Source organism: Diadema setosum, chromosome 17 (assembly GCF_964275005.1).
Source record: "Diadema setosum chromosome 17, eeDiaSeto1, whole genome shotgun sequence".
NCBI lineage: Eukaryota > Metazoa > Echinodermata > Echinoidea > Diadematoida > Diadematidae > Diadema > Diadema setosum.
Genome location: NC_092701.1, coordinates 24,654,625 through 24,681,242, shown reverse-complemented (window position 1 = coordinate 24,681,242; position 26,618 = coordinate 24,654,625). Strand labels below are relative to the sequence as shown.

Sequence of the window (26,618 nt, the reverse complement as noted above, 5' to 3'; positions counted from 1 at the left end):
AGAAGGTTCGTTAATCCGGAATTGAAATAAGGTTCGAAATTCCGAAGGTTTCTTTGTCATCGTCTTTACATTTTCGGATATTCGGAATAACGATTAGCGAATCTTCAAAGGTAGGCCTATACGGAATTTTCTATATATTTTGGAACGACGAACCTTTGGAATAATGAATCCTATTGCATTTTTAGATTAGGCCTAACAGACCTTCGGAATAATTGAATGTTTTTCCATTTTCAACAGAAACAGATATTTTACAGAGATTGAATACATAAATTTCATAATAAAGGATAAGTTTACAAAAATATTGTAAGAATACAGAAATGCTGGAAATGGGGAGGAATGCTAAAAAGCAGTTCTTGTACCTCATATATAGGGGGCATTCCCCCACACATACAGCAAATATTATATGATTGATAGACTGATATACATAAAAAGTGGAAAACAAGGGAAACTAAGATATGGCGACTTATACTACTAACTTAACTAATCCGAAATAAACACCCTGGACAAATCTCTACACAAAGTGTTGCCAGACTGACTCCATGGGCAGTCTTTATTTGTATATATATATATATATATATATATATATATATATATATATATTTTTTTTTTTTTCACGGTCAAATTTCACTGCTAAATATCTATCCGATAACGAACAAGTTTGTCCCTTGTGTTCAATATTATGGTGGAATTTAATGAAAACGTTGAGGCGAGGGTCATGGAAAATTATATTTGTGCCTCAATTTTGATATTGAACATGTTAGACTTACAAATTTAGTACGTATGTGTTATTTAAATCCTTACCTGTCAATTTTCACATAGTTATCATGGTTTATCTTAGTGTTTTACTGAAATGTATAACTTACATTTTTGTATTTTTTTCTTACTTCTTAGATAGTCACCTGCCTGTAATTTTCGCATAATTATACTTTATTAGATCATTACAATAAATAATGTTTTATCTAATTATTCTATTTTCTTATATTTTCTCTTCTTTTTCTTATCTGGCCACCAAATAGGCCATCAAAACTGGAATATGAAGTTTTTGTGACCAGAACGAGCCACCACCCCCCCCCCCCCAAAAAAAGAAGTTACTTAGTATAATAGGGTCGATTTGTAGAGATTCTCTATTATAATCTCCGTGAGTCGAGCTCACTGCTTGTCGAATCTTGACTATTTTCCCCTTAACTGTCTTGGTAGATGTCACAAGTGTCCTAAAATAGTGGCGCTTGCACATAATTTCTTTCTCGACATGCTCCACGAATGACCACGATAAGAAGAAATGGCAAAAAGAAAAACATAGAAGCAAATCATCTATTTTACTAGTACTTCACAACCATATTTGTACAAATTAGTTTGAAATACTTTAGTAAAAAAAGGTTACTGTACAATACATGGGATCACATACATGTAGTCGGTATGTACCCGTTTGCAACAGCGCCATCACGAGAGTCCGTTTGAGACATTGTGGCTGGTGGGCTAGCTTAGCCATTAGTCGTAGCTTTCAGCATACAGTGATCACATTCCGTCTGTATCACATCCGACATGGCTGGCGCTGCGCCACTAAAGGATATAGAGCGATCCACTCCTGCACACCTGTCGTCCACCAAACGTACAGTAAACGTGCGTGCGTGTTGATTGTATGAAAAGTGGATCTGACTGGAAGACCCCTGTGTTATACTTAACGCGAACGTGAACTATCCATATTTTTCGTATAAAATGCCTATTGGACAGACGAAACAGTCTGATATAATATTCGTGAGTATAATTATATGGCGTTCATCAAACAGTGTATCAACCTAGATTTATTCATTTACCACCTCGCGCTTTACATGTAACGTTAGACGTTAACTGACTGCTTCCACCGGGTCCTACAGACGTACAGTTCTTCTCATCCGCCGGCTGCTCCGAAATCGCTCCCCCAGCGTTCCGGGGTAGCGAGCTAGCTGCGACACGATGCCATACACAACAGCACCGGCCGGCTGATGTCGGAGCTCGAGCTGGGGCTGCCGGCTGCTGCTATGCTGCGGAGCTGTCTGTAGGCCTAAACGTGTAGTGCTCTCAATCGTCTCTTGTCATTTCTGTCAATAGGTCCTAGATGTAAATGACCATGATGAGATGATGACATTTCCCACAATAACGACACGTTGAATATGTGTTTTTAGAAGAAAATTCAAAACGAAAAACACCCTGCAAGAAGAATAAGTTAAACTAGAAAGAAGATCATCTGTTTTGGTTTTTGTGATATTCTGTTTACAATGTATTGTTAGGTTTTTTATAACTATACACAGCCCAGTCGCTGTACATAGTACGTCGCGACAGGGCTGTACGCGCGCGACCACCAACCACTAGGAGAGCGACGTAATCGTATTACGATAGCTTTGAATTTTGATACTTAACATCATTCTTGTCACCTCAAACTCAACGAGTACACTTTTCAATATTTACTCTACATCTGATGCTATCAGTATTCAAATGTACGCAATGAAACTTACCGAAATTGATCATCATATCCAGCATGTCCACACGGTACACAATCTTTCACGCCAGGCCTAACTATACACAGCCCAGTCGCTGTAGGGTTGGACCTACTACTAATCGACCGCCTAATGTTTGTTTGCTTGATAAGAATATTTAACACTGAAATTCACGTAAAAAACTTGACCTACGTGATTGAGAAAATCCAGCTTTATCAAATGCCGTTGTTCCCTTTTCGATTCGAAGTTTCAGTGCAAAAATATCGCCGACGAACTTGCGTGGCCTCGTTTCAGCTCCCCGCGGTAAATCGCGTTTTTAGGATCGACCGCTGATTTTGCATTGACAATGCACGCAAACCGAGTTGTATTGAACACCGTGTTGTACGAAGCTTTTTAGAAGCCTTTTAGAAACTTCCATAGACATTACATTGTGCTGTCATTACGATTCGGTGAAAATATTCATTCGAAATATTGTCCTTGATTAAAACCATTAATGAACAGTGAATTATCGCGTTTTCCCACACCATCCTAATCTACATTCAAAGCCAATCCATTTTTATGTGCTTTGCGCGCAGAGAAGTGCGTACTAAGTGTTCAGTGTGCGAATTATACGCGGTCGGTTTCAATAAGGGTGGTCGATATGTAGTAGGGCTACTATACATGGTACGTCGTGACGTACCGACGGTCAGGAATTGCGCCAGAAAGTGTCATTTATTTGTTCCACGGACTTATCGCAAGTGGTCTCCATGGACCCAGTGTGGCGAACTATTCTTCTGTAATAGAAACATGCATTTAACGTGAGTAAAGTATTCTGTTTAAAGGAGAAAAATATACATTTTCCTAAGTTTTGTAGTTGTGTTGAGGTTCCTCACTTTGAGGCTGCATGCCGCGCTCGTCAGACGCTGTTTTCGCATAGCGCAACAGCGTCTGGTCGGGCTAGGTTTTTTACTACTTATATGTAGAGATATTGGAAGGGCTGTATATGATGCATTGTACCATGTATACCATGTGGTTATTTGCCTCATGAATGTGGACATTAACAACTTTTCTTCTCTTTTTTTTTTTTTAAATCCACTAGAAGGTCTATCAATCATTTGTGTAACGCTGGACCCTGCTTTCATGTGCATGCAGTCGAGTCAAGGCTCAAGCCTGCTCATCTGCTTTGACCTTGCATGTGAGCAAATAGTTGTTGCCACCAATGGGTACTGCAGAGAAATTTGCCAAAATCTTGTCTGACAAGCTCCTGTCTGTGTGCAGAATTTAGATTATGTGCAGAGCTACCAAGTCTCATGCATTCTGCGTGAGACACACGCATTTATTATGTATGAAATGTACGAAAACAGTACAAAGTTTTAAGAAAGCTTTCAAGCGTATTTTACTTGAAAGGTATTCTGGAAGTTATCAATATAATTTTTCTGAATTTATAAGAGATTAGCATTTTGAACTTGGCATCTCTGTATGTGCCCGGCTGTGGTAGATAAAAGCCAGTATACACAGCTTGAAAAATAACTCAAAAAATTTATTAAAAATCAGATTTCAAGTTCGAAGTAAATTGCTCTCTGCTGCCAATTGTATGATGAACATATGTAATTTTGCACAATTGATGGAAAAATGTATCATAAATTGGCTTGGCAATGATGAAAAGTAATCAAACTTTATGACTTTTCCCTGCTTACGAAACCACTGCCAGCGATGGTAAGTTCAGGCACATATCTCTATTTTTACGGAAAAATCCACTGTTAGAGTGATGTGACCGGATTACAGCAGGGAAAGAGGATACATGTATCAATCCACCCGTGTCATAGCTTGCTATTAAATACAGCGGACAAATTTCTGGCAAGCCACATTGCAAAATAGTGTACATGTGCATGAGTGCCAGATAGGGCCTCTGTTAAGCCTACTTGCTTCACCAAGGCATTAAAAACTTCCTCTTTTGTATTTTTAATGAACACAATCAAGAATCTGGCACAATTGTAGAGTCTACCATTTTGAATGAAAACAAGGGGTAGGTTTCACCAAACATATTGATATATAAATGTGTTTGTCTCCCAAAGTGAGTTTGCATTTGCGAAATAAACATTTATGTGTACAAATAGGTTACTTGCTTTCTAACTGTGTCATCCTGCACAGGAAGAGGATGACTTGGCATACGAAGAAGAGATTCTCCGGCACCCCTTCTCCGTCAAGTGCTGGCTTCGATACGTGGAGCACAAGTCTAAAGGCCCCTCGGCAGGTCAGCATATGATCTATGAGAGAGCCCTGAAGGAGCTGCCAGGAAGGTGAGAGGCAAATACAAAATGCGTTGTGATAACATAGACAATGATAAAGATTATTATGATATTACTAATAATTATAACGATGATGACATCGGTGAAGTACCACATTGGGAATAGAAGCTGATGATGATGATGATGATAATGACAACATCAATAAAGAAGAAGAAGATGAAGAAAAAAGGTGAGGAAGAAGGCGAAAGGAGGAGACAGAAAAAAAATGAGGCTACTGTTAAGAAGTGAAGGACTTCATAAGAAAAGATGCTCAAAGAAATGGTTAGAGCAAGATTTAGGGCATCAAGATCTTGGCAAAGATGATAATTGGGAGAAGAAGAAAGGCAGTAAGATGCAGGAGAAGATTAAAAAAAAGGATGAAGAAATAAAAGTAGGGACTTGTGGGAAAATATAGAAAAAGTAACTTGCATGACATTTGATCATTTAAAGCTTACTGCAGGGCTGCTATGGTGTTTGTAACTTGTCTTGTGATCATTTGTGTTTTTTTTTTTTTTTTGTCAGCTACAAGCTTTGGTACAATTACTTGAAGCTTAGAAGAAAGCAAGTGAAAGGGCGCTGTATCACAGATCCCAGTTACGAGGATGTCAACAATGCATTTGAGAGAGCGCTTGTCTTCATGCACAAGGTAAGAGCACTGCATCTAACATGTTCCTTACAGAGACACAAGTTGTTCTGCAGGCAGATATCTGTGAGAAAATGTTTTCTAAAGGAATGGAAAGAAATTGTCTTGATAACATACACTTTTTTCGCGTAATCCATAGGAATATATAGGGTCTATTAACCAGTAGGAACCAGTAATTTTTTTTTTTTACCCCGGAAGTAGCACCAGAAGAATGTGGTTAAGCTTTTGTTTTTGCTTTCAAGCCAATTGCCCGGCAGAGTTGTACCAGAAAACTGCCATTGAAGGGCTTTTTTTTTTTTTTTTTTTTTTTGCTTCTCAGCTGATGAAACCTGGAAGTGGCACCAGAAATATTAACCCCCCACTTTTAGAAACATGTCGCCGGCCCTGATATTAGTGTATAAATTCCAGTTTTGTTCTTGTTTGCTTCTACGAATTATGCAGATTTTCCATGAATCATCATCATCTTTCTGGTGTAGAATGTGTTGATGATGGCTGTTCTAAGCGAAAGTGGATATGTAGACATTAGCATCTCATATTAAACTCAGTCTTTCAAGGCTGTTGAAGTTGGTAACTTGTGATAGCAGCTTTGTAGAATAAGATGTTATGAATTGTGTGTGTGATGATTCCATGTGAAACTTGCATGGTGATTCTATTGTTCTTGCATTTGAAGTGAAAGTTTTCACTGCAATATTGTTTCACATCATTACTATCTTATACCCAGATGCCCCGTATCTGGCTGGACTACTGTCAGTTTCTGATGGACCAATGCAAGGTGACCCGGACGCGCCGAACACTGGACCGTGCACTGAGGGCACTGCCCATCTCCCAACATCACAGGATCTGGCCCCTATACCTCAAGTTTGTGCGCTCCCTACCACTCCATGAGACTGCTGTCAGAGTCTACAGAAGGTACCTCAAGGTAAGGAAGCTTGAAAGGGTTCCACAACGTTTGGATTTCTATCGATGGACCTGGGGTCTGTTTCATGAAATCATCACATAAAAGTCTTTACATAAATCTCAGAATGGTCAAAGTCACTCAGATGTAGCTACACTGTATATAGAGAAGTAAAATCCACTTCATAAAGTCTCTTGTAAGTGTGTCTTACGAGCGATAAGTGTCTCTTAAGACTTTCATGAAACAGACCCCTGGTGATTGGTTTGCGTGTAGCTCTTCTTGTAAATTCAGGAATGCATGCAGTCTTTTTATGAATTTTAGTTTGAACTAGATGTTTGAGTAATTACCTTTAATTCTTATTTATTTTTTTTAAAGCAAGGAATGAATTGATAGATGATTTGCAACAGATAGCGACATAATGTGAAACATGATGTATTGAGCATTCCAGGCCTTCCCAGAGAGCTCGCAGTGTGCAGCAGAGTTCACTATGTACTCAAAACAAGAAAATTCTCAAGCATGCTTGCTCCTAGCATGCGTATTTCATCTGTCTTGCCACAGGTTTTCTTAAATGCTCAATAATGATACACATTTGTAAAAGTCTTATAAATTTTGCAGTGCTTGTGGAGAGTATTTGCCCATAATGCTTTCATTGTTTGCACATTGCAGTTGGTTCCTACTGGTATGTTTTCTTTTGAGGGTGGATTCCATTGGACAGCATAAAAAAAAAACAAGAAGCCTTTGTTGAAATATCAAGCTACAATAGTATCTTCCTTAGTCTTAATAAACTGTGATATGTTCATGTACATAAAGAGTCATATCGTTTGATTAAAGCAGTTTTGATTTCTAAGCATACACTAAACTGGTTACTCTCTTTCCACTCTATCATGATCTCAGCTGTGTCCAGAAAATGCTGAGGAATACATTGAATACCTGGTTGACATCCTTCGACTGGATGAGGGCGCTGTTCGCTTGGCTTCCATCGTGAATGATGAGGACTTTGTGTCCAAGAAGGGAAAATCCAATCACCAGGTAATGGATGCATTCAAATGTGTGTCTTTAATCAATGTTCTGTCACAAGGTAATTCAAAATCATTTTTAAAAAGTGTCTGTCTTACTGCAAAACAGACATCTTTTGATAAATATGGCTGGTAAAACTACCGAATTACGGAAAGGTAAGATTGACTGGTTTGTTTGGAACAAATCTTATGTTGTTTGTACTCTGGAGGATTTTTATCTTCAACTTGTATTTTACAGTGTGCTCAAGTGGAAGCAAATGCAAGCAGCCACAATATCAGAAATTCTAAGAATACTTAGTGGAGATTCCCACATGTAAACATAAATGCCTAATAGCTGAATAAGGTACTCTCTTAGAGAAAGTAGCCCTGACAATGGAAACATGAAGAGAAATGCCAGAACCCACTGTTGATGCAATAAACTCATGGCATGAATGTAGTGACTTAAGTTTCCAGAGCTATTATTGTGTGAAGAATTAGCCTTTGCCACAGAGTTTCATGTTCATCAAAGATGAAAAAGAAATCAGCGGACATCTGAGTCGGTTTCTAGTAACCTCTTAAGCACTTGTTGACATAGAGACAGCAATTGAAAGTCGTCAAATATCATGTTAATTTTCTCATCAGAATTATGCTACCGGTACATCTCGACTAAGTTCAGTTACGTGATGGATTCATCTTCGTGGGCGCATACTCTATGAAATATCTGTGAAGTTATGAACATTGATACCTATACATCATCTGGATTGTATGGGACTGGGTTTAGATAGTTCTAGCTGTTTAGCATATTCAAATGATTCAGTGTCATTTCTTTATGGCATACTGGTTTGAGATGGTATCATGCCGATAGTGGTTCTGTCTGTTATTGTTGATAGCTCTGGCACGACTTGTGTGAGTTGATCTGCAAACACCCGACCAAAGTGACATCACTCAAAGTGGATCCCATCATACGGGGAGGCATCAAGAGGTTCTCCGACGAGAGGGGGAAGCTATGGTGCTCCCTGGCTGATTACTACATCAGGAGCGGCCATTTTGAGAAGGTAAGTATTCTGGCAAACCTGATCAAATGAACACAGAACTCAACTGTCACCTCTCTTCTCTCTTTCTTACTTTCTTTCCCTTTCACTCTTATAACTTTGGATGTTTTATGTTAAATTCCTATATGAATAATTGTAATCATACATATGGTTTTTTAGTTTTAACAGTTTGTTTTTTCCCCCCGTGATGCGTTAATATTTCATCCTGTGCTAGGAATGATTTTGGCATTTTGGCGGTCTGTTTCATTGTTGTCTTGAATAAAACCGCCAATCAGTCCAAATAAATCTGAAAATGAGTGATTGCAGGACATAATGGAACAAAACAAATATTTGGCTCAAATATGTTCTTCTTAATTCTTGGGGGGGGGGGGGGATGACTTAAATAAGTATTGACATCATGCTTCCAAAGTTGCACCAAACTGTGCATTAAAACGTTGTACTGAGCAAGAAGACCCAAAATGCTACAGAGCCTGTTTTTGTAAAGCAAAAATGTAGGGCACCTTATCAGAATGCATGCATTGCAAAACTTTCCCCCTTCTACTTTCAGAGCTGGTAATCTTATTTTTCTTTTTTATAAGTCCTAGTTGCACATGGGCAGAATGCTAAATATTTCAGAATTTTCCTCATTTCCCATTCACATGCTAGGCAAGAGACATCTACGAGGAGGCAATATTCACTGTGACCACTGTCCGCGATTTTACTCAGGTGAGCATTTTTACAGTTTTTTTTTTTTTAATGAGAAAGAATAATGTGCAGTTACAAAGAAATGACAGCTCATCCTAGATGTCAATACACATTTATTGATATCAACAGTTGATGTCTTTATCTGTTTTGTAAATAAAGTTGAGATATTTCTGAGTCTGGTGTCCTGTGATCCTTGAAACTCTTTACATCAATTTGTGGTGTCTTAACCCTTATGGTGCTTTGTTCACCGATTGACACACGCACTGGAGTGCTTTCATTGTGGCTTGGCACACGCACTAGAGTGCTTTCTTTGCGCTCTGGCGCAGATGTCTGGAAGCTAAGTGTCAGTGAATAGAGATTACCTAATCCCTCTAATCCCCATTCAGTCTCCATGACCTTCCAGTCCAACTGGGCCACATTGCTACACCTGTGTGGGCATGCTAAGTTACAACTAGGTCAAGTTTGCAGACATTACTGAATGCAGATGAAAAACCTTGGCAAGTTAAGCTACATTTCTAGGTGCTTTAATGCAAAGAGGGGCAAAATAGCAACACCCTTTAGCAAGTGTATCAATGAACTTCACATTTTGCTGCAAGATGGCACTGTAGTAGTAGTAGTAGTAGAATGTATGTGAAATTTCAGCTCAAACTGCCTTGGGAGCAAAAGCTAGAAATATCCTTGAATTACCTTTATTCTTTTTGTATTGTCCTATGCTTGAGATGGAAGATATCTTTTAGATGCTATATGGTGGAGAGGTTTGACCAACCAAATTGACATCAAACGACTTCACCATAAGTCATTGAGTCACCGTTAGGCTGATTCGTGTGTTACAAAGTTTTCTGTCATTAAAGTGAACTAGCACCCAAAGAATAACATTTGCTGCAGAGTTTAGGCATTGTCAGACAACTCCATTTCTAATTTTGCAACCCATGAGAGGATTCAGTATTCAGATAATGAAGCACCTCTTTCTAGTGTGCTTGTCCGTTCAATACTCAAGGAAGGTACTTGTATGGAACTATATCTGGCCCGTTAAGTTCCAGAAGGGGTGGTGATTATTATTTTTTTCCCCTCTAATTACCGAATCCTCTCACAGGTGGTAAAGTTACCTTTTGAATTGCCTGACAGTGCCCAAACGCTTGAGCATATGCTACTTTCTGGGTGTTGGATCCCTTTTAGCGTACCAATGCTCCATGAATGTCTGACACTAATCCTACCCAGCTGCTCCCAGGAGCAAACCAGAAACAGATGACGATGATGATGCGTTGTTTCTAATCTTGTCCTCCCACCAGGTGTTTGATGCCTACGCCCAGTTTGAGGAGACCATGCTGAAGGCAAAGATGGAGGCGTCGGCGGAGACGGGGGCGTCGGAGGAAGGCGAGAGCTCAAGCCCTTAAATATCTGGCCCCTTTCTTTGACCCATTCCTTCAGAAGAATGAAATGATAAGCACAGGGCTGCCCTCTCTTCCAGCAAATTCAAATCATTTTCTTGTATTCAAAAAAGAAATAGAAGATTGCATGAATTGCAAAGTCTATATTTACAGGCCCTACCAGATTTCAGTAAAGTTCATATACTATAGACTGTATTCTAAATTTGTAGTACTTTTTCCACTTTAAGGGGTTTGAGACAAGGAAGGATACTCTTGTGCTGGGAAGTTTAAACAGAAAAACTGTGATGTTGTTGCATTTCTCATTTTTTCATAGAAATCAACACTTGATGAGGATCTGCAGAGAAACTGCTACACCTTATATGCTCTGTTGTCCAATATCTACAGTAGTTGATTCACCCTCCAAGTCGGTACAGTGACTGGTAAAACTGAAAAAGGGAAAATAGCTTACGCAGGGGTGAAGATTTTCACATTCCAGGCATAGTGACTCCTCTATTACATAATGTTCCAGCAGATCCTGAATGTTAAATAAGTACCAAGAATGTCAATTAGATTGCATAATTTGGTACTTTCATTTCAATCTGCGCAGATGACATAGACGTGGAGCTGAGGCTGGAGCGATTCGAGAACCTGATGGACAGGCGCCCTCTGCTGCTCAACAGCGTCCTACTGCGGCAGAATCCGCACAACGTCCATGAGTGGCACAAGAGGGCAAAGCTGTTTGAAGGGAAACCAAAGGAAGTGAGTGCAGTGATCCTGTTTTTTGTTTTGTTTTGTTGTTTTTTTTATGATTTTATGTATATCTGTCTTCTTTTTTTTCCCTATGTGGCCTATGGAATTGAATTGGAGCATCTCTTTTGAACATACAATTGTGTGTTTGTGTGTGTTTGCTTGTTTTTGTCTGTATTTGCTATGCTTTCACATATTCGTTCAACAAGTATATTCCATTTATCAAATATCCAAATGATATTTTGTATGTACACCTAATGATAGTGTTCTTGTCGATTCTGTCGGTGGTGTTTGTCCAGTTATTCAGATGAATCAAAGATATGAAATGTCTTTTGTCAATTCTTCAGCTTTTTCAGAAGATGATTTTAATTTTCTATGATTCAATCCAGGTGATCAACACATACACAGAGGCTGTGCAGACCGTGTCGCCTCAGCTGGCCACCGGCAAACTCCACACACTCTGGGTGGAGTTTGCCAAGTTTTACGAGAAGCATGGACAGGTCATGGAGGTGAGAGGTCAAATGTCACTCGTCATATATGATATCAAGAATCCCTAAAGCTATCATGACCCATAAAAGAGCCCCAATTACAAAACTAGACTCTCTCCCCTTTTGTAGACATGTGTATTTGATGCTGCGTATATCAGTGGGTTTAATTATTGTGCTTGGTCAAATGCAGTGCCCACATACTAGGTCTGGGCACCGTTTCATAAAGGTATTAGGATAAAACTCTGTCTACAACGGCAACTTCTCGTAGCAACAGCCAGTCTAGAAGCTGGATTCTAGTTGTTACCACAACTCTTGTCATTCCACCAAGAATTTCTGTCATGGTAACTATTGTATATGCCACATATTTAGCGACTCTAATTTTTCACAAACTGGAACTTCCCACCGATCTTCTGAGTCATTAAATTTGCAGTCACTGAATACAGTAATGAACAGAGATATGTGCGCATACATGTGGCATTCATGTCAGGATCAGAGTAAATATTTTTGCATGTTGTTGAGTGTGCAAATAGCATCTGACTTGTGAAAATCACGAAAATAACAGCCTCATGAAATATATGGTATATACATTATATATTCCTCCCCATATATTGTAAATCCAGGCCAGAGTCATCTTTGAGAAGGGCACCAAAGTGGACTATGTCAAAGTGGATGACCTTGCTGCCGTCTGGTGTGAGTGGGCGGAGATGGAGATTCGGCATGAGTGAGTAATCTTGCCATGATGTTTGTAGCATTGGAACTCTCTCTAGAGTGGCCATCTTTTTAGACTATATTGTGATGGTTCCTGGAAGCTTTTGAAAATTTGATTTAGTCGATTAGCCGGCAATACCTCAGCAGATTCCAACATTGCAGCATATGAATACTCTAAAGCTGGTTGCTAAAAGGATGCATGTTAACTCAAGATCACCAGGGTAGAGTTGTAAATAGATCTGAAGTAGTTGTCAAAGCTTTCATAGATCATGAGGACCTACATCCTTTTGATGTAACATTTGACATTTTTGTCATGACTGCTGGTGCCCAGTATCTTCAGGCATAAATTCCTTAAGCCCACAGCGCACTACACGACCTTCTGACCATGAACCCAGGTTGTGTGACCTGGCAACACACACTATGCAACCTGACCTTAACACCTGCAACCTGCCTCCCACGCTCTTTAGCACACAGTGCGCGTGCAGCTAGCTAGCTATAAATGCATGACCACCTTCCGCAGGTCTCGCAACCTAGTCCCACTACCCGATACTTGGGTGTCTGATGATGTCAAACTGACAGTCAGTGGGTCGTGTAGTGTGCTGCGGGCTTGAATTGACTGTCTTCCAAGTATTGGATGAGAGCTACTAAAGACTAGGAAAGAGGAAAGACTGATACAACTATAAAGTTGCTTTCATTTTCTCTGGCACCAGGAATTACGATGACGCCCTGAAGCTGATGAGGAGAGCCACAGCAGTGCCCAGTAGAAAGGCTGCCTATCATGACAAGGTTGGTACAACTCTTTCTTGTTTTCAGCCTTGCTTTCAGGCCGTGTGCAACTTCCCTCAGCTATGAATGTACACAACTCTATGTCTTTTAAAGTGACATCAGCCTTGAGAGAAGGCCATCCATCAAATCATTTATTTACTTTTCAGAGGACTGGACTTTGGAGATGGAATCATGTCCTTGTAACCACTGTAGAAATTGGATTGTATAGGGTTAAGTAAGAAGGTGGGGGGGGGGTGGTGGTGGTAGGGAGGAGATAGAAATATATTGCAGCCTTGGAAAAAAGTCTATATTTATTTTAGTTTTACTTCCACCATATGTAATGTAGCCCTGTCAATTGGATAGTACATTGGTTTGATCACTGAGCAAGGTCTGTTCGGTGTTCTGGTCCATCACCAATGACACATTGGACAGATGGCGATCAAGGCACTGGCTTGCCTTTAGGAAACCATTTCCGTCATGCATTCTCGATCGATCACTTACTGTATGTATATCTGGTAGTAGGAGTCATGCAAAAATGATTTACCATGCTTATCAGCCATAAGGCTCTATAGGCGCAGTTGGCACTCATCATTAAGGTCACCGGTAATCTCATTGTCATTAAGTTCAATTGCAATCTGTAAGTGTCCTCTTATATGCTGCTCACTGTGTGTCAATACCAGTGTACTGGAGTTGTTTTTTTTAGTAGACCATTGATTCAACAGCGCAATTAAGTCCAAAAACATTTAGATACTGTAATGTTTATATGCTCTGCCGTTCATAATACACACTTCAGCTCATTAGTATTGCAATATATTCTAACATAGATGACCTGTGTGCTACATTTTGTTTTTGTTTATGTGTGCGTATGTGTGTGCATCCACAACAGAGTGAGCCAGTCCAGAACCGACTGTACAAGAACCTCAAGCTCTGGTCCATGTATGCTGATCTGGAGGAAAGCTTTGGCACTTTCAAGGTATAGATCAAGCAGCCATTGTCCCCCTTATGACATTTCCATTTGCCAAACTTTCTGACATTCTTCAGTACTAGTGCTGTTTGTAGCAAGTGATGGCAATGTAGTGTTTGTCACATTGGTGACAGATACATTTTTGGAGACTGAAAACTTTTTTTTTTCTTAGTCAGAACAAATTTGTAAACTTTTAATTTTGTCTGAACTTGATTTAAAGACTTTCTCTTTTTCTCCCTGATCAACTGAAAAGTCTGTTTATAATTTGTCTGACTTTTTGCATGAGTTAGTGATGTATTCAAAGCATGGTTAGCTAAGAAAAAGAAGGTTAAATTCTTTTAATGCAACACTAACACAATTATGTGATTGACAGTCACAATTTTTAAGACAAGCTTCAAACTTTGGGTGTTTTTGTCACCCTTGACATTTCCTGGATGCCTTTTTAGAGCACCAAGGCAGTGTACGACCGCATCATTGACCTCCGCATCGCTACGCCCCAAATCATCATCAACTTTGGCATGTTCCTGGAGGAGAACCAGTATTTTGAGGAGGCTTTCAAGGTATGGCAGTGCCCTCTATCACTTCTCCTGTTTCATACTGGGAGTCGAAATAATATGTAGAATAGTATGTGTAGCTTTCTAATCAGTGAAAGGGTGCTTGTTTTACTGTAAAAGTGGCTATTTTCGCATGAGTAATTTTTTGCTGGGTGAGATGTATTTCGAGTGTATTTGATTCTGCTGAATGTAGACATTTATTAATGGAACATATGACAGGCAAAAATATCTTTATTTTTTTAATGTTTTTATATTTTGTGTTTTTATGCCTCCGCCACGAAGTGGTGCCGGAGGCATTATGTTTTCGGGTTGTCCGTCCGTCCGTCCGTCCGTCCGTCCTTCCGTCCGTCCGTCCTTCCGTCTGTCCGTAATGAATTTTGTGGACAAGGTAACTATCAAAACCTGTTGAGGTATCCTAATGAAACTTGGCATGTATGTGTATTAGGGGGTGAAGTTGTGCCTATCAACTTTTGGGTGCACATGCTCAAGGTCAAAGGTCAAAAGGTCAAGGTCAAATACATAAAATTTCACTTTTTCCACCATATCTATTGAATGCCTGAAGATATTTTCTTGAAACTTAGTGTATACATGTATTACCCAATTAAGATTCTCTGGTGAAAGTTTGGGTCATGAGGTCAAAGGTCAAAAGGTCAAGTAAAAATATCAAAACTTCTTTTTTTTCTCCGTGCCTTGGAAAATTGTTCAAGGTATCTTCATGGAACATAGTATATACATGTACTGACTGGAAGTGATTATCTAGAGAATGTAGGGTTCATGGGGTCAAAGGTCAGGGGTCAAAGGTCAAGTGCAACACTTCAAAATTTTACTATTTCCCTCATATTTATGCAATGCCAGCAGGGTTATTATTTTTTTACACTTGGTGTATGCATGTGTAACCTAATAGAAATTCTCTGGAAAGTTTTTTTTTTTTCTTCTTTTTTTGCCTCAAAGGTCAAAAGGTCAAAGATCAAGTGAAAGTGCTGAACTAACTTTTTCCTCCATATCTCGAAGTGGCTCAAGTTATCTTGAAACTTAGTACATATTATGCATGTTCTACCTGAAAGTGATTATCTTATGAATTTTAGGGTCAAGGGCCAGATGAAAATGGTAACAATTTACTATTCAATTCAGAAATTGCACTTTTTCTCCACACCTGTACCTTGAAAATTACTCAATGCCTAAATGTATGAATGGGTCAAAGTCAGGTTAAAGTCCTTAAATCCCTAGATACATGCTCTCCTATTCATCCAATTAAACCCAGGTCAAGGAAGGTGAACATTCAACACATTTGTGACAAACTTGTCATATCAATATTTTGCCAATTTTGTGAAAATGTAATCACATATTGTCCACATGTACTATCTAGACCTATTGGGAAAGTCATGCATTATGGCGGAGGCATACCAGTCGCCAAAGCGACATTTCTAGTTATTTTTGCGTTGGTTTCTGGTCATGCGAAATGTGCAAAAATTTCCACACTGCAAAAATTTCCTCTTTGACATTATGACAAAGAACATCTGCAGTCTCTGTTGATAATGCTAGACCTAGGAGCTTAGACAACAACAACAAGAAATTATCAATCTAGATGCAAGGAATCTTTGATGTGTGTGTGCAAATGAGGGTACTATAACTGATCATTCATATCACGAGAAATGTAATTAATGCAGACACATAATGAATTGCCATAATAAAGTTTCCTTTTGGGATTCAAATTGTGCTTTGATGTAAAAAAAAGTAATAATGACTGTTGTCAAGCTTTGTGGTTAACATAGAAAAGGAGGGGCAAAGGGGAAGACTTCACTGGACATGAAAAATTTGGAGGTCAGTGTCTGATTTACTGGATGCTTGGAAACTCAAATATACTGCGTGTAGTTTCAGCCTTGAATGAAATGTGTAAAAAAAAAGAAAAAAAGAACACCAAGTGAATATCTTTGGTAGGGGTCGTATTCATGCTATGGTTCCATACCTGTCTATTCATCCAGGCCTACGAGAAGGGCATTGGACTGTTCAAGTGGCCCAACGTCTATGACATCTGGAACACATACCTCACAAAGTTCATGGAGCGCTATGTGAGTTTCGTTGTATTTGATCAAGTGGAATTGTATCTTTGATTTTATTTAAAACAGCTTTTGGTGTGTTTTATGTAATGTACTGTATCTCCACATGCTATATAGTAATTTCAGCTTGCACTTGATGATGTCAATAGGGAGCTTTAGATTTGCGGCATGGACGTTTGAGACGACGAGTGCGTTGGACGTTCTCCTCTCTCCGTGCGTCGTGCTGAAAAGTAGCTTTAGATTACGCTGGGACGCAAAGTATAAAGAATTAAATGGCGCCCCCATATGATTGGTGCACCAGGTAGCTCTCTACGTCGTGAATTGAGCAGACATAAAAATAGCCCAGAACATGTAGTGAAAAACTCAGATGACACAAGCTATAAATAGATTAACTTGATGTGCGCTTTTGCGCATGCTCAGAACATTTGTTTTTTCCTCAGTACGTCCCCGTCGCGAAAATCTAAAGCTCCCTAATACCAATCTCGGTGTTACTCTCAGTTTATGTGCCTTTGTGAATGTGATATTTTGGTATATTGTTATGTCTAAGTATTTTGTAGATAAGCTTTTGTTTGTTTGAATAGAACCATGCAAAAACAAATTAACAAATAAATGTAATGTACAATTAGATTTATGCTAATTCAATTAATTTCAGTTTGACACAACTCAATTTTATATAATTAGATTGAGTTGCCTTTCATCTTCAGCACCGGTGTCTACTTTTTTTTTCTTTTTTTGATATTTGTAGTAGCTGAATGGTATTAGATAGAAACAATGTAGAAAGTAATAAATTTCCTGTGTGTTTCTCATATGTCATTTTTATTTCAATAGTTTCACAATGCCAAAAATTAGAAATGTATGCTTCTGGAAGGTGTATGCAATGTTGTTATGGTATTTAGCTCTTGTTGTCATTTTATTGTGTTTGTAATCACTTTGACATGCCTGCACACATGTAGAGAAGCACAGTTGAGCTTGCAGTAGGTGTGAATAAAGAATACTTTGTTTGAACGTGTGGTACCAGCATCGTGTGTCTATAATGAAGACTGTCTATTATTTGTTGGTTTGTCTTTGATTTGCTTCCTACACTTTTAGGGTGGCAAGAAACTGGAGAGGACCCGAGATCTGTTTGAGCAGTGCCTCGAAGACTGTCCTGCCAAATTTGCAAAGAGTAAGATTTAGGGTTTATATTTGATTTAGCTGATGATGAACGAAAAAAAAAAAATGCTGGAAGTGTCACTATGTATTTTGATGATTGCCTGACTTTTTTGTTTTGTTTTGTTTACATGATTTCATTGAATTTGGGAATACCTTTTGTTATGGCATGGTTGTATTTCATTGTATCCAAGTTTGTAACATTTTCAGCCTGTTGCGATGATGCTTTCCTCATGTGCAAGTGACAGATCATAATGGAGAAAATGTGCTCTTCCAGAGCCATAATGTAAGCTTTATTTACATATTTTGAGAGTATAATCTGAGAGATTGTTTCATGTTCATCCATGTCATGATATGTTGTGTCAGTCTGCCAATCATATGCCAGTGTCTGTACCATTGCTTGCCCACAGCTCTCTATCTTCTGTACGCCAAACTGGAAGAAGACTTTGGGCTCTCCCGCCATGCTGTCGCTGTGTATGACAGGGCCACTAAGGCCGTTCTACCTAATGAGCAACATGAGGTATGAATATAAAGACTACTACAATGTGGAAAAATATCACAGACATCTTGTAATGTGTAAATAGTCTCTTCTATTAGTCTTCTTTTTCCACTCATAATTTTGTGAACAAGACTTAGCTGTGAAGTCGAATACTTCCATATTAGTATATCAATGTGCACGAGGATATTGCTGTGCAGAGGAAACTCGATATAAAGAGATCTGATGTAACAAACTAATTTCTCCTGTCCCAATGAATTTATTTCCTTTCTTTTGTATTATTTATTTACTCCTGATATAACAAAATATCTGATATAAAGAATAAATTGTTTTGGTCTCAAGGATTTTGTTATACTGAGTTTTCACTGTATAAGTGCAATAGTTCAGGATTACCCTATGGTTGAAGACAAGTGTTGCAGGACTATCATAACACTACGTGATTGGTTGATACCATTTACTGAATGTTGCTGGTCACGTGGGGCAAACCATGAAGGGTGGACATCTGTAGCATACAATTATTTCTTGTGCAGCGTATGTGGTGTGAACCATTTCACTGGGGTTGCACCCTGCTCTTTGCAGGGAGTGAATGGGGGTAGCATTGGTTATGACTCACCAACATAGGGACCTCATTGTAATGTTCTGTCTGAGGGACAGGGCGTTTTTGTCTCTTACTAGAGAGGACGGCATGATAACACACAGGATTGCTCACCTAGACTTGCTGAGACTCAAAACCTGTGCCGTATGATGGCATGGGTTTGAGTCTTCCCTTGTTTCCTTCAAGAAGGTTCTGAAAACCTACCTGTGAAGGCGTTGATGGTTATTATATTTCATGTCCAGTGCGTACATAATGATAATTATGTAAATATTGATGATAATTATCATGCACGTTACACATATAACTATTACTGTAAAATTGATATTTTCACGCGAGTAATTTTTTGCGCTCCATTGGGAAAGGTGAATTTAGCTTGTTGTCCCCGCCGAACGAGTTCGAGCAGGGGACTATGAAACGGGCTCCGTACGTGTGTGTGTCCGTGTGTGTGTCCGTCCGTGTGTCCGTGCGTCTGTGTGTGATCAAAATGTTCAATTTGCTACTTCTCTTCTGTTTGCTTTATATGATAGCACTACATGGGAGCTTTGAAACTTATACACAGAATTTCAGTTGTGACCTTTGACCTTGACCTTTGGCCTGTATTGTACATTTTACTACAAAATGCTACTCCTTTGCCATTTCTAGCCCATTTTTGATTCCGTTTGCTTTATGTCATGGCACTAGGTGAGGGCTTCAAAACTTCTTCACAGAATTTTGACCTTTGACTTCTTTGACCTCTGACCTTGATTTTTGACCTGTATTGTACATTTTGCTACAAAATGCTACTCCTTCGCCATTTCTTACCCGATTTCGATTCCGTTTGCTTTATGTGATGGCACTAGGTGAGGGCTTCAAAACTTCTACACAGAATTTTGACCTTTGACTTCTTTGACCTTTGACATTGATTTTTGACCTGTATTGTACATTTTGCTTCAAAATGCTACTCCTTCGCCATTTCTAACCCGATTTTGATTCCGTTTGCTTTATGTGATGGCACTAGGTGAAGGCTTCAAAACTTCTACACGGAATTTTGACCTTTGACTTCTTTGACCTTTGACCTTGATTTTTGACCTGTATTGTCCATTGGGTACAAAATGCTACTTCCGGCGGGGACATATATTACGCACCGCGTAATTTCTACTTTTCCTTGTTTTTCATTCCTTGGACATAGGACATTAACTGTTGGAACATATGGCATGCAAAAATATTTGCATACTTTTATATTTTGCGCTAGCTTCTGGTTGTGCAAAATGCATGAAAATTTCTTCACTGCAAAAATTTTCACTTTTACAGTATCATCATTATTAACCCACTGAGGACGGGCTAATTTTGCTACAACGTGCATTTCCCATAGACATTTGCCCCAGTATACTTGGGGCTCGTCCTCGAGTTAAGGCAGACATGCTACCAATTTAAGCCCCCTTGTTGCCCCATCATTGATGCTGATTGGCAAGGCAAGCATGCTGGCCGAAGTGCCAGTCAGAGCAAATGAATTACAGTAAAAGATTACACCTCTCATCTTCCCCTCCTGCCAGATGTTCAACATCTACATCAAGCGAGTGGCCGAGGTCTATGGCATCACTCACACCAGGCCCATCTACGAGAAGGCTGTGGAGGTCCTACCGGACAGCGAGGCCCGGGAGATGTGCATCCGGTTCGCTGACCTGGAGAGGAAGCTGGGCGAGATTGACCGGGCGAGGGCCATCTACGGCCACTGCTCCCAGATGTGTGACCCACGGGTAATTTGTTTTATGTTTGTGTATTGTGGAAAAAACGAATAAATATGAACTTGAACTTGAACTTGAACCAGCTCTCTTCTCTCACAGTTTACTTGCAGTTAACTTTTTGTGTGCTTTCAGTGCTGATTGTTACAGAAAACCCCATAGCGATGTACACACTATTCAAAGTCGCTGACACAGAAAGGGTTAACCCTATTCTATCTGGGCTATTTGAGACCAAGTTTTTACTGAGGGGGGGTCAATCAGATCTCGGCCGCCGATCGCGCGATCGCCGCGAAATTTTGCCTGAAGATAGAGCTGGATGTCAACTACAAGATTACATGGTCATACAGTCGAAAAATATTGCCTTTCTATTTTTAATGAATTAATTATGCAAATTTGTGCATGAAATCATATTTTTACCTATAACTCCATTTAAAAGACTGGAGGATTGCTAAATTTTTGTTTCAGAATTCCTCAAGACACATCAAACAATTTTCGTATAAAAAATAGCTCAATTGAAATTAATTTCTTTTGTTTCTTATGGTTTTGTTAATTTCTTATGTATTTTACTGTTTTTTCAACCTTTTGTTTTCTATTGTTTTTTTGCCAAAATTTGTTGCAGGCACTTTTTCAGGCTTATCTACACTAGAATTGATTAATTTCAATGGTTAAAAGTTGAAATAATCTAATTTATATCGATTTAACCAAAAAACACAATTTGCATTGGATTTGCACACGATATCATGAATTTGAGCTGTTTTTTGGTTGACATGCATATGCAAAACATTACGTAACTTCACTTTACGTAACTTTACGTAACTTTACGTAACTTTACGTCACTTTACGTAACTTTACGTAACTTCACTTCGGATGTCGCAAATTTGGTCTCAAAATATGCGGGAGACTTCAATGACAAAAGTCGTGAAACGACGCAGCAAAATCTTTCCGCGTTGCGAAATCGTGGCGCGAAATGTCGAGGGGGGGGTCAATTTGACCCCCCCCCCCCCCCCCCCCCCAGTTAGAATAGGGTTAAACTGCAATTCCACACCATGTTCAAGGTGACTTCAGTAAATGGAGTAAAATCAGACAAACTGAATGATAGAAGTTTGACCAAAATTTTCAACTCTTGTTAGGGTTGACCCTTTGGATGACCCTTCCAATCATTTCCTTACTGCAGTATTACTGGTCAAGTATCGATTCATCCTGTCACTGCTGGTATTCAAATTATGCATTTCACAAACACATGCATAGTAAACAAGTGCATTGGTAGGTGGATTGCTTTGAATATTTTGTGTGAGCTGATGTTTTGTGTGTCAGAGATAACAGAAAATAGTGACACCACCAAATTGACGTGGGGTCTTAACTCTCTGATAATTGTTCCACATCGTAGAACAAAAACAGACTGCACAGTCTCATAATCTCAACTTTATAAACCTTCAACCTGTTTCTTTTGTTTTGTTTGTTTGTTTGTTTTTGTTTTGTGTCTAGGTCACGGCAACTTTCTGGCAGACCTGGAAGGAGTTTGAGGTCAAGCACGGCAACGAGGACACTGTAAGGGAGATGCTGAGGATCAAGAGGAGTATCCAGGCCAAGTTTAACACCCAGGTCAGCTTGACCCTTCTCAAATACAAGTCTAATGCAATGCAGTCTTGTTCTGTTCAGTTCATACCAGATCATTCCAGTATGGCCCAGTTCAGCCTGATTCAGTTCTGTCCAGTGCAGTTCATTCCAGTGTAGTCCTGTTCAGGAGGGTCCAGTGAAAGTTCCATGAAAGCCCAGTTTGGCCTAGTTCACTGAAGCCCATTTCTTTCCAGTAAAGCCCAGTTCAGCCTTGGTCAGTGAATCCCAGTCTAGTTAATTTGAATTAAATTTGGGTTAGATCCGATTTGGTTGCATCAATTCATTTGAGTTTAATTCAGGTTAGTCCAGACTACACTTACTCTGGAGAAGACATAGACACAGGAAGACATAGGAATGATAGAACAGAAATTAATAGAAACAAAATCCACATTCAACATAAAGCTTTTGAATAGAGAAAAAAAAAATCAGAGGCCTACATTGATACTGCACATACAATATGCTCTGTGAATAGGTGAGAATACTTTTTGATGATATGTGGCATTAGGAGATTCAGCAAAACCTGCAACTATAATCTGTAAGCAACAAAACACTTTGCTTGATGGTCTTTGCACCAGAAAAATTTAAGATTGTCTCTGCGCAATGTTTTTACTCTTAATTTGCACAGTACATTGTTTAAATAAATTTTTGACTGAGAAAAATGACTGTCATTGTTACACTTTCTTTTTTGTTTTTGTTTCAGGTCAATTTCATGTCGGCACAAATGTTGGCTGCAGAAGGAGGAGGTAAGAACATATAATGTCATTATTATTACTTTTTTTGGTCATTAATCATCTGTCACCCAAATTGTTGCTTTGACTTGTTATTTGTACTTTGTATTTGTAGGTCTTTTGCATTAAAAAAAAAAAAAAGAATTGGTATCACAAGTTCATTGATTACAGGTACTCCTGTGACATGTTATATCGAGCATCTGTACTGAGAGACAATAACATCTTTTCCCAAGACACTTCCAGTTTGTGTGATCTTTAATAAATATATCCCCTCATGTTCTGAGATAGACCATAATACCATTTTTGTTGTTTGTGCATTCTCTATGTGAAATAACTATTCACTCACACTTAAACCTGTTGAAGAATAGTCCCGCATATACTTGGGTAGATGTCTATGGGAAATGTGTGTTGTAACAAATTCAGCTCATTATGAATGGGTTAAAAACTCTCTTGTTTGTTCGGCAGGCAAGACAAACCAGCCTCCCAGTGATAACATGCAGCTACTGGAGCAGAGAGCCCAGGCCCTGGCAGCCGAGGCAGAGGCTGACAAACCCAAGCTGAAAAAAGATATCCTCTTTGTCAGGTAGGTTCAAAACCTGGGTCTTTATTCTGATATACAGAATACTGAAAGAAAGACATTCTCTTTGTCAGGTAGGTTCAGAACTTGGTCTTTGTTCTGTTGCAGAAAATACTGATAGAAAGACATCCTCTTTGTCTGGTGGGTTTGAACTCGGTCCTTATTCCTGGTATAGAAAATTGGTTTTGAGAAAAGCACAGCTGTATTGTGACTGTGTTCTGCATGTTGGTTTGTGTAACCGTGTATGAGTTTTATAATCTTGCGTACTTGCAATACTGCAACTGCATTAAATGCCAACACAAATTTGAGTATGTTCAACTAGGATGATCTGTTTTCTTTGGTTTTTTTATGCCTCCGCCACGAAGTGGTGCCGGAGGCATTATGTTTTCGGGTTATCCGTCCGTCCGTCCGTCCTTCCGTCCGTCCCTCCTTCCGTCCGTCCGTAATGAATTTTGTGGACAAGGTAACTATCAAAACCTGTTGAGGTATCCTAATGAAACTTGGCATGTATGTGTATTCGGGGGTGAAGTTGTGCCTATCAACTTTTGGGTGCACATGCTCAAGGTCAAAGGTCAAAAGGTCAAGGTCAAATACATAAAATTTCACTATTTCCACCATATTTATTGAATGCCTGAAGATATTTTCTGGAAACTTAGTGTATACGTGTATTACCCAATTAAGATTCTCTGGTGAAAGTTTGGGTCATGAGGTCAAAGGTCAAAAGGTCAGGATCAAATACATAAAATTTCACTATTTTTGCCATATCTATTGAATGCCTGAAGATATTTTCTTGAAACTTAGTGTATACATGTATTACCCAATGAAGATTATCTGGTGAAAGTTTGGGTCATGAGGTCAAAGGTCAAAGGTCAAAAGGTCAAGTAAAAATATTAAAACTTCTTTTTGTTTTTTCTCCATACCTTGGAAAATTGTTCAAGGTATCTTCATGGAACATAGTATATACATATACTGACTGGAAGTGATTATCTAGAGAATGTAGGGTTCATGGGGTCAAAGGTCAGTGGTCAAAGGTCAAGTGCAACACTTCAAAATTTTACTATTTCCCTCCTATCATGCAATGCCAGCAGGGTTATTTTTTTTTACACTTGGTGTATGCATACATGTGTAACCTAATAGAAATTCTCTGGAAAGTTTTTTTTTTCTTCTTTTTTTTGCCTCAAAGGTCAAGAGGTCAAAGATCAAGTGAAAGTGCTGAACTAACTTTTTCCTCCATATCTCGGAAGTGGCTCAAGTTATCTTGAAACATAGTACATATTATGCATGTTCTACCTGAAAGTGATTATCTTATGAATTTTAGGGTCAAGGGCCAGATGAAAATGGTAACAATTTACTATTCAATTCAGAAATTGCACTTTTTCTCCACACCTGTACCTTGAAAATTACTCAATGCCTAAATGTATGAATGGGTCAAAGTCGAGTTAAAGTCCTTAAATCCCTAGATACATGCTCTCCTATTCATCCAATTAAACCTAGGTCAAGGAAGGTGAACATTCAACACATTTGTGACAAACTTGTCATTTCAATATTTTGCCAATTTTGTGAAAATGTAATCACACATTGTCCACATGTACTATCTAGACCTATTGGGAAAATCATGCATTATGGCGGAGGCATACCAGTCGCCAAAGCGACATTTCTAGTTTTTTTTAAAGAGTACTTGTACCAAGATATTTACCAACGTCTTAATTTGGAGTAATATATGTAATTTTACATTCATGTCAGGTCTTGATGGCTTGATATAATGTGTGAAGATATAAGAACTTGTTGTCTGAAGTGGATATTTAAGATATATTAACTTGTGTTATTACTCAGACCATTGCATAGTCTGCATATTATACATCATACAATTATGGCCGTCATCATTGTCATTTTCATGTGTCATCTTCATACAGGAGTGATACCGAGGCCAAGAAAGAGGCAGTTGCCGAGGCGACGAGAGCTGCCAACCCGGCAGAAATCAACATCGACGACGATGATGACGACAGTGGTGAAGAGGTTGATGGTAAGAAGAAAGATTGTGTAATTACTGCAAAATAGTATACCAATCTCTTTAAAAAAAGGGAAAGAAAATAAAGATAAGAGAAGAAATCCATATATTGAACATGCCATTCTCTGCTCCCATAGTCTGCTACCCTACAAAAGTCTTTTCTGTGTAATATATGTCACTGTGTTGCATGCTGCGATAAAGTACATGTAGATATATGTTAATTTATATTTCTCCACCCTGGCACAACAAGCCATTATATCATAGAAAGGAATTTGAAAAACACAAACCAACACCAAGAATTATTTTTCAACTTTTTCACCGAGAGAGAGAGAGGCAGCTTTCCTCGCACTACATTTTTTAAGTGAATTTGATAAAACTAAACAGTCACATAAATTGACAGCGAACAATTTCTTGTGCAAGAATCCCATGATGCTTTGTGTACACAGGAGCGTTACAACCTTTGACCTGACAGGAAGTACTAATAGTCTGTGGTATGTCAGTGTGATGACATACCACTACCCAGTCTTTTTTTCACCATGTGCACTTGTATCCGTGAAATCTGAGAATTTTGTATCCAATTAACCACAGCAAAGAACCACAGTTTTGTTACACCAGTCCATATATACTGGACATCTGAAATTCTCCAAAACAGGAGAATTTATCAATTTTAACAGAAAAATTTGCTACATTCTCTTTGTGGAACGGATGAAACATTGGATCTGTAGAATTGTACATGATGATTAATTGTATTGTTAATTCTCAGCATTTGAAAAGTCTTTGTGTATTTCTTTTCTTGCTTTGTCTTTTCCAGAGGTGAATGTCGAACAGAAGAGCATTCCATCAGAAGTCTTTGGTGGCATCAAAGCGGATGAGGAGACATAGACAATAAAACAACAACACATCATGTCCTTCGTAGTCGGCACCTATTACATCTCCTGCCCTCTCTATGTGACCTTGCATAATGGGGTGCAGTGTCCAGACTGAGCCCTATCTGATTGTACACTAAGTTTATTATCTTTTCTGCCAGACTTTCCAAATCTCTCAGAGATAATCTTTTTCTCTGTCTT

The 26,618-nt window shown here is 38.9% G+C and overlaps 1 protein-coding gene across 1 annotated transcript; it reads left to right on the top strand.

Moving 5' to 3' along the window:
• The first annotated feature begins 1,665 nt into the window (after nucleotides 1-1,665).
• On the top strand, nucleotides 1,666-26,618 carry LOC140241239 (pre-mRNA-splicing factor SYF1-like). Its single transcript, XM_072320991.1, has 23 exons — nucleotides 1,666-1,755; nucleotides 4,605-4,753; nucleotides 5,264-5,387; nucleotides 6,106-6,303; nucleotides 7,174-7,308; nucleotides 8,165-8,329; nucleotides 8,972-9,031; nucleotides 10,300-10,384; nucleotides 10,985-11,136; nucleotides 11,514-11,633; nucleotides 12,233-12,333; nucleotides 13,031-13,106; nucleotides 13,972-14,058; nucleotides 14,496-14,609; nucleotides 16,586-16,672; nucleotides 17,750-17,825; nucleotides 18,220-18,329; nucleotides 20,433-20,636; nucleotides 22,107-22,223; nucleotides 22,939-22,981; nucleotides 23,432-23,549; nucleotides 25,457-25,566; nucleotides 26,363-26,618. Exons 1-23 carry the CDS (start codon nucleotides 1,717-1,719, stop codon nucleotides 26,431-26,433), a joined length of 2,541 nt encoding a protein of 846 aa, XP_072177092.1. The 5' UTR covers nucleotides 1,666-1,716; the 3' UTR covers nucleotides 26,434-26,618.

What these genes read in the sequence shown, in the direction of transcription:
- LOC140241239 (XM_072320991.1), top strand. Translation starts at nt 1,717, where the DNA reads ATGCCTATTGGACAGACGAAACAGTCTGATATAATATTC. An exon ending in GACGGGGGCGTCGGAGGAAG is followed by an intron (nt 10,385 to 10,984) that starts GCGAGAGCTCAA and finishes CAATCTGCGCAG; the next exon opens with ATGACATAGACGTGGAGCTG. An exon ending in AAAGCTTTGGCACTTTCAAG is followed by an intron (nt 14,059 to 14,495) that starts GTATAGATCAAG and finishes ATGCCTTTTTAG; the next exon opens with AGCACCAAGGCAGTGTACGA.